Consider the following 9,347-nt stretch of genomic DNA (forward strand, 5'->3'; position numbering starts at 1 on the left):
TTTAGTCAATTATTTTTTAGGAAAGAGAGTTTTGGGAAATTTTTGTTAGAAGTTTGATGATTGAACAACAATATAAATAGAGGATGGGGCCCATTTTATGCACATGCAAGTTAGTTTCTTCTCTTTCTCTTCCTTGAGGATTGTTTTCACAAGAGACTAACAGTTTCGGTTTTTAAATTTTTTTTTTTTCATACCAAACATAGATTCGACATTGAGCTGAAAAAGGGAAATATGAACCATAACGGGTTGCCAAGGGCAATCGAGAACAAAACCCATCTCAGAAGCCCATCTCAGAAGATCCAAACAAGCATGATCTAAAAAATCCAACAAATTATAGAGATTAGTTACCAAAAAAAGATATACTCTACTTCTTTACGTCTAACTCCAAATTGATGTATTGATATGAAAAATCTTAGCTTCCTGAGTTGCAGTTGACTATGAAATTGTCTTATGATGGTTTCTAGTGCTAAAATTCGAACCATTATGGTGAATGAATATTAGGGTTTGATAGTCTCAGTTTGGCCTTGGTTTTTATAAATGACTTAATCCTTGCCCAAAGTTCTGTCCAGTTACAGTCCATTCCAGTCTAGTTTGATCTGGTCCAAATCTGCTCAAGCTGACTTGTCAATGTCAAAGAGAGAGGAGAAATTTATGTTGATGGTCAAATTGAAAATATGTATCAATATAATAAATCTTTTAGACTGCTGGTAATGAGTGCCCTATTGCCTCCCTTCCCTTCTAAGTTTTACAAAGTAAAATTAATTTAATAATCCTTTTTTAATTTAATTATTGTTGTCTAACCTCGAAGTCTGATTTAAGTTTGTCTAATTTAAGTCGTCAATTTAATTTTTGTCTAACCTCAAAGACAAAAAATTAATATAAGTTGTCTAATTTAGGTTGTCAATTCAGTACAATCTGACCAGTCATAACAACAATATTACCAGCTTATGTACATCACATTTGTGCCATATATATCATGTAGAAAAATATGAGGCGTGGATATTTTCTACCTACTTTTGCAAAATAAATTATGAGTACATATAATATCAAATTGAAAATAAACTTTCATAAAAGGATCTCATGTTGGGATTTCATGTCAATTTGTCTTCGTTTGGGTGAGGCTAGATCTTTGTCTAATGACGTTCCATTTTGATTTTACTCTAAAAAGAGATAACACAGGGTTGTAGAGTGGGTATTGTTTCGTCTTCTACGACCCCCTAGATAACTCACCGGTATCTAGACGGAGAGGGAGAAGATGAAAATCATGTTGGGATCTGTATTCAACTCATGAGGCACCGGTATAACCAATGAGCCAAACTTCAGTCCCAGTTAATCAGAATCGGTATCCTGAATCCAACATCGAACTAACACAGAAAATCTATCAGAATCGGAAGTCCGAAGCTTGGTACAAATTTGAATGCAAGTCCGACACGTAAATGAGATTTACAATTTCCTCACTGGAGGTTTCGAATAGCGAAAAGAACTGCACTTTCTTGAAAACGTCTCAATAATTCAGAATACCAGTCCGAAATTGAAACCACAAAATAACGCTGGTGCAACTGGAGGATATTATCATATCATTGAGATTAGATTATCATCAGTTACATTACATAGACATTGATGTGTTAGTTGAAGAAACGGACCAAAAGATGTCTAAAAACCTGCACCTCTGATTGACAACGTGTATAAAGATCAGACACGCCAATTAAGATGTCAGCCATACATCTTGCTTGCAGAACACGCAAAGACATCATTAACATATATAAAATCGAAGGAAACACAAGATCTGAATCGAAGAAACGGACCAAAGAGAAACATGAACACAAATCAACCAAGCAAAGAAGAGATTCCGGGCATAGATCAGGAATAAAACTCATCGCAAGAACTGAACTCAGATTTCGCCCAAAAAACCTTCACAAATATGAAGAATTACCATTGGCTCAGTATCGCACGTACTTCTCCAATTATGAAGCTGGAACAAACCCTAACAATTGTTGTCTGCAACAGGTTTCTAATAACTTCGGCAGGTATATATATAGTCACACAATTTGAGCTTTCCCCCTATTACATTGAAAAAAAACATAAAGACGGAATATCTTTCTAATTTGTTTAAATGTCCAGAAAAGGGGACCGAGTATATGACTAAATAAAAATAGTTGAGGTGCGAATAGTTGATGTAATTTCGTTTTCTTTTATTTATTTGTTTACGTGATGTTGTATGTCCACCCCGATTGCTTCTGAAGGTTTTCAACGACCGATCGGATCGGCCAAGGAGATCATCCTCGTCTCTCCTCCCGCGTCGATCGGGGGTTTGATCTTGCCGTAGACGGCATTCGATCGGTTAATTCATCTCTCGTTTGATTGAAGGCGATCGTCCAGTCGCCGATCCGTCTCTGCGTTGTTCAAAGGAATCATCAGCCATGTTCTCCAGGATATTTGGCAAACCCAAGCCGGAAACCAGCACGCTCGCCACTCTTGACAAGTTGAATGAGGTTGTTCCTTCAATTTTCTTGCCCGATCGTTTTATAATACGCGGAAGCCTATTAATTGTTGTAATTGGGGGTGATTTAATGGGAAGAAATTTCATTTGATTGTTTGGCGGGTGACTTGTCTGATCGTTTCTCGCCGACTGCGCAGACTCTCGAGATGCTAGAGAAGAAGGAGAAAGTTCTCCTGAAAAAGGCGGCTGCCGAAGTTGAAAGAGCGAAGGAGTTTACGCGAGCCAAGAACAAAAGGGGTATGCGAATAGATGTATTTAATATGTGATCATTTTTTCTATCAATCATTGATCTTGAGTTTGGCGCTTTTGATGCGCTTCTCCGTTGTCTTTCTGGATGTATCCCACGAAAGTTTTTGATTTTGGAATTGTTCCAAAGTTTTATTCTAATTTTGGCCCTTATAATATGCAACACCAGTGAATTTCCCAAAGAACTCTCTCTTGTCTCCTTGCTAATGTTGTGATTGTCGCTCATGGGAAAAATGATTGGCATAATCTGAAGTTAGAAATTCCTTGAACTGAGGTAAATATATTTCCTCCAAAAATAACTGTCGCAGTGATAGAAGGAATAATTTTATCAGATTTTGTGGGGTTTTTAAGTGCTTGGACCCAGTGGATGGGAATTTAATAAATTTGCGTTTCCCCATGACTTGTTTGATTTACTTAAATTTCTCTGGTACGACTAACTGACGGAGACGTGGTTCCTGACATTGCGCGGAATTGTTGAATCTTTAACGAGCCAGCGACATTGAATGAGTGATTGGTCTAAATTCAATTTTGTTTGGTTTATCATCTATAGTTTTCTATCCTATTTTTCCCACCCCTAGCCTATGTTATAGGCAATTAACCTGTCGGCCAAAACCTTATAACGTTTGCTGCTTCCATGATTTTTTTGGTTCTTTCCTTTTGCAATATGTATGCTCTGGAGTTTCTATGATCCTTTATTCGTTAGGTTCAAATTTATTAATATTTCTCACCGGAAAACGTAAACATTGATATGTCTTGATCTTTATATATTATAGGCAGCTTTCCATATGAAATTTACCATTTCTAGTTCGTATTCTTCAAAAGACACCATTTTTAATTCCAATTCAAGTCCGAAATGTGCGTTAACTGGGACCAAACCAAAGCTGTTGCATTTTCTACGGAATGTTTTGGGATAAATCCGGTTTGTACCTTGTAATAATTTAAATTGGGACTGGTTAAATGGATAAGAATGATATTGTACTTGTTAATACCACCGTTACTAGGATAAATTAATGTTTCGGTTGCCTCAAATAAAGTATTTCGCTGACATTTTTGGGGAAAAGTTGTCTACCGTATCACCTTGATGAATGAATAGTAACACAATAAATTATCTCCAATCCTCAAATGATTGATTTTGTTTGATGTAGTCATTGTATATCTAAACCAGCGGAAGTCTTTAATAATAAGAGGGTAGAACCACCAACATATTTTAGGTAATTTACATCCAGAGCGTGATTTAGAAAATGGGTAGGCCGAGAAAGCAGACGTTGTGAAGCATACTTGCGAGAATAAATGTAGTAACAGGACTCCCTTTTAAACTTGGCGATTGAGCTCTTGATGCTGGTTGATCCGGATTGATACAGATGCCCAACGCATAGTGATTAAAATAGCTCCCTTCTGTCTATAATTTTTTATTCAAATGCGGAGTTTAATTTTTTTTAAGTTAATGTTTTTGATGGAGTTCCTCATAAGTTTTCTATTACACTAGAGCCTCTTATGTATCCTTGTGATGACTTTATGGAATATGTGTAAAACATTTACTGGACTGTTGAAATTTTTACGGAAAATCAAACGTTTTTCCTTCCAAAATCATTTTCTGTTTCGTTGGAAATTTTCTTCAGCAGCATGCTACAAGTAATATTATTAACATCTGTCCAAAGAGGACAATAAGCTGTACAACATGGATACTCTTAAAGATGATTATTTTATCATGATTTTTTATAACTTGTCTGTTGATTCAGTTGTGATTATTTTATTTGAGACTAGCTTTGGATGTCTGTCTCGTGAGGGACTAGCTTTGGATGTTCGAAAAAACTCATGAATATCCGTGTTGTAAATTGAAACATGTTGTATAACAAAATGCGTTTATATATCATTTATCAACAAGAGTAAAGATTGCCTTTTTTATCTTCTGTTAAATGACTTTTTTGTCTTCTCAGCTGCTATACAATGCTTAAAGAGGAAAAGGCTGTACGAACAGCAAGTTGAGCAACTCGGAAATTTTCAATTGCGGATTCATGATCAGGTAACGATCGAGAGTTGTTTAAAATAAATGAATACAAAACAAAAATAAAAAGATGAAGTTCAATCGTCTTTAAAGACAGGTTTGAATTTGAAATTTCGAAGTATCATGCTCTAACCCATTCTCACCCTTCGTCTAGATGACAATGTTGGAAGGAGCAAAGGCAACGACGGAGACTGTTGATGCTTTGAGAAGTGGAGCGGCTGCTATGAAAGCCATGCAAAAGGCCACGTAAGCATATGCATTTCAATTCCAACATTCAAGAGATTTATGGGTCTTTCCTTCTTCTGGGTTAGTGTCCGTTGTCCTAGGATAGAGTTATTGCTGTCACCCAGAAGTTTTCATCCTCATTCTCCCAAGCCTGTGTGACGATGACCATGTCAATGTTGTCGTCATCACCATTATTATGGATGAGTTACCATGATGATGGCGATCACAAATGAAGACATCTATGGATGAAGACAGGGATGATGATTAATCATCCTCATTTTTCTACCTTCAACATGGCTGAGAAGCTCGCCGTGTAGGCTGAGGAATTCCAAGGATGATGTTGACTTATCATTGCCTATCTATTATCTTTGTCATTTTCCCATTGTCATCATCATCACTGATGCGTAGTGTTCTGGGTTTCTCACAAGTATGACAAATTTATTTCACATCTATATTTAGAAATTTAAATTATCTCTTTTTTCAAAAGCACTCGACTCATGCTTTACTTCCTCTTTCAGTAACATTGATGATGTTGACAAGACCATGGATGAGATCAATGAGCAGACAGAAAATATGAAACAGATACAGGAGGCACTAGCTACTCCTATTGGTGCCATCGCGGACATCGATGAAGTATTCTCTCTTTTACAAACTTACGTGTTAGTTCTTATATTTTTCAGCCATATTGAGCTGTTATACTCTGGCAGGATGAACTGGAGGCTGAGCTTGAAGAACTGGAGGGAGCTGAATTGGAGGAACAGCTCTTGCAGCCTGCCACAACTGCCCCTGCCGCTCCTATTCATGTCCCAACTGCCAGGCCTGCCCGTCCTGTCCCGCAGAGGAACACTGCCGAAGAAGACGAACTTGCAGCATTGCAAGCTGAAATGGCATCGTAATCCAATCAGGTTCTTTCTTTTATCCTCCCATATATCCTTGTCTTTGAATGCAACAATAAATTGTTACTAGGTAGCCTTGAGGATTGTGGAACGTTGTTTATATCTTGCTGGACAAACCTAAACACAAGTAGCACTTTTATTCCCTGATCCTGGCCTGGATTATTCTTCTGTATATCCTCCGATCAGACTTATAACCCATCCTTTCAGATTGTTGAACAATAAAAGTAGGTCTGGATCAAACATGAAATTTATGGATCTTGTGGGATTGTTTGTTCTTTGTTGCAGCTGGGCTGTGCTATACAGGAAATTCTCTGTCACAGGGATTTGTTGGAGTTGTTAATGGGCAGAGGAAATGTTATTTCTTAATATCCCTTTCTTTGTATTATATCTTTATTGATAGGGACACCATACACTGGTTACACGTGTGCATCTTCTTGTGATACCAAACTGGTTTTTTCCCTCTTGTGAAATAGTTTATTATTGGCATGTACGATTATTATCGTTGAATGATCCTTACGAGCACAATGATAATGCAAATGAAACCATGAAGTGTAGATGGATTCTATATTGGGCTCTCTCCTCCCAACAATCAAGGTTTGACTTTAGGGCTAAGAATTGTCTAATATCCTCATGAGGGATGTCGAATCTTCGTTGTCACTAGTAAATGCAACAATCAGTTAGATGAGAAATTGATCATTGTCAACATCACAGTCTCATCATTCATCTTGTAAAAAAAGCAGAAGGCAAAATTTGGAGATGATGATGACGATGACTAACCCTATTTCCTGTCATCCCTTTGAGATGCTCCATTCATGGTCATGTCTATGTCAAAAGTAGATCTTTGTTTCAGTATAGAACTTTCAGTATAGTGAGGCATTCATGCTCGAGCTCTTTGTAAAGTCCTTGCATGTCATTTTTTTTCTTCTTGCAGACTTGCCTACCAGTATTATATTTAGATTATATTCCTTGTCAGTGTCATCAGCCTTTGACTTCACTCAGGCTTAGGTTCAATATGTATTCTTTAATGGGTCTTCTGGTACCATCTGTTTCTCTTTGGTGGTGTTGCACAAACTGTAACCTTGTTGGGTTAGGATCTTGAAGAAATAAATCTTAGTATGGCACAAAGAGATTGGTAGTGTGTTACAATGGCTGCATTGAGGGAAGGAACTGTTGGTATATTTACAATTATGTGTCCTTGCAATTTACACAAGGTAGCAGGATTTTGCTCCACCATGGCCTGCTGGGGATGCATAGAAAATTTTTACTTTGAATAATTTTAACCTCGTGAATATTATTGTCCTTTGATCATGGGTGTATTAGCATGTACATCCTTTTCAACATTTCTCGAAACATTTTCTGAAGGAGCTCTTCTTGTTGGCTTCGTAAGAGGGGTGGATTGCCGTGTCCTGGGCTAATTTTTAATTTAAACCAGACTTGGTTTTCCTATGAAGGGCTATTTCTCTACTCCCCAGAGAGAAATGTGTTCATTTGGAATAATTGCTCACTTTAGTCCTAGTTTTTTTTACCTCTAGTGTTATATCAAATGGGAAAAAGGAAACTACATTTTCGGAGTTTCCATTAACGTCCACATTATCTATATCCATTCTAGCCTTGAGGGTTTAGCATGTGAATGACTAATTGGATTCCTGCATTCCTGAAGTTCTTCCCCAATTAAAATATCTCACTCGGCCTTGCTGTTTAGTTAGTATTATTATCTACTATTTATCTCAAAGAAAAGCAAGTTTTATCTGAAACAAACCCCAACCCATAAGGGCATTTTCGTCATTTCATCAACCCTTTTAGTGATGTGGCCCTCTTCACCAGAGGGTAGAAAAGGAACTTGTGGTATTGTAAGCCTGTGGCAAGTCCACTCTGCCTGCCCTGTCGTCTCGCCGAAGTTTGCCTTTGTATCTCATGTCCCTCTTCTGATGGTCATCCTGGAGTCTTCTCCCCCCATCCCATTGTCTCCTCGATAGAAACTCAAGGGTTCCTATCATTATCATATTCCTTTGAATGCACTTTTGGGCTCAGAAAGGGAGTCAGTAACCTTTTGGAACTTTCATATAAGTTTTACAGAAGGGAATTGCTATACTAAATATGAATGCATGGTAAACTATCAAAACGAAAATAAGAATAAAAACATTAATTTATTAAATACAGAAAGCATAAGCACACAATACAATCTATGAAAATAGGAAAATTAATTCATATGTTCTCCTCTCCACTACCTGCAACTGATGCACACACACCAAAACCATTGTTGCTGCTGTCTATGAGGGTTTTTGCTGATTCTTGTCCTCTAAAATGTGCTCTGCATAATATCAGCTCCCTACAAAAAGAAAATTCAACCTCCTATCATCTAGCACTGTGGATTCCACGACAGAGGAACTTATTTTGTTCTCTCTTCAAATTTAAGGGACTTGGTCAATTTCTTTTTCTTTCAAGTTTTTATTAAGGCTTGATCTTTGTTCATATTATACTTTTATTAGCAGTTTTGTTTTAAAGATTAATATATTTCAGTAGTAATCTAAGACAATCTCCCATTTTTTATTTTTTTATATCAATAAATCACATTTTTTAAAATTCAAAATATTTGCAATTCCCCTTCTTTTATCTCAACTCACCATATTAAATCTCATGTTCCCAGTCCATCATTTCTCAACCTCTAACTAAATAATTTTCAACACTAATTTTGATTTGTGCTAATACATGATTTATGCTGATAATTTTCAATACTAATATTTGATTACTATTTTCAGTCCTAATTTTGTATAGCAGTCTCAACATATGAACCTTTAAACATATCTCAACCCGAAACAGCATGCCCCCAATTCTCCTAATTTCTCTTCGGGGCTTCTTATTCTTCAAGTATCATCTTTTGATTCAGTTTAATCCAACCAGTGAAGATCAATAATGTATTTTTTATTATTTATAATATATTCAGAGAGCTTCAATTCAATAAAATCGATTAAATGCTGTGGAACTACAAAATTAAAACAACTGAAAATAAAATGAATACTTCAATTTGTATGGTCTCATCTTATTCTTCTGTATATTTCTTTTATTTCTTATTCATCTCTTAACTCATTCAGATTTGACAGGCTGATCCTGGATATCTGGAACAATATGCTAACTAAAAGAGAGTACTAATCAAACTCATTACAATGTATGTCCATTGTTATACCTGATCAGTCTTCTTCTTCCAATCAGTTTAAAAATTATTGACCTCTTCTTCTTCTTATTCTTCCCTTTGCCATTGAATCTTATTACAATCAGAATTCACCAACACTTTTCAATTACTATGAACATATCAATAAACATAATGAAAATGAAATTATGATTTAGATGTAATGTAATCAAATTATAACTATATTTAACTATTTTTGAGTTTTTCCATAGATATGCAGCATGGGCGTGGTATCATACTAATTATTCTGTATTTTAAGTTAGATATTTTTTTGGCGCTGATATAATT

General features: G+C 36.2%; 1 protein-coding gene across 1 annotated transcript; it reads left to right on the plus strand.

The window, feature by feature from the left end:
- The first annotated feature begins 2,215 nt into the window (after nt 1-2,215).
- LOC144714373 (vacuolar protein sorting-associated protein 32 homolog 2-like) lies at nt 2,216-6,362 on the plus strand. Its single transcript, XM_078589098.1, has 7 exons — nt 2,216-2,492; nt 2,638-2,737; nt 4,684-4,769; nt 4,906-4,997; nt 5,495-5,609; nt 5,684-5,881; nt 6,158-6,362. The coding sequence occupies exons 1-6, from the start codon at nt 2,421-2,423 to the stop codon at nt 5,870-5,872; spliced, it is 654 nt and encodes a 217-aa protein (XP_078445224.1). The 5' UTR covers nt 2,216-2,420; the 3' UTR covers nt 5,873-5,881; nt 6,158-6,362.
- Nucleotides 6,363-9,347: the final 2,985 nt, after the last annotated feature.

This window comes from Wolffia australiana, chromosome 17 (assembly GCF_029677425.1).
Source record: "Wolffia australiana isolate 7733 chromosome 17, ASM2967742v1".
Lineage (NCBI taxonomy): Eukaryota > Viridiplantae > Streptophyta > Magnoliopsida > Alismatales > Araceae > Wolffia > Wolffia australiana.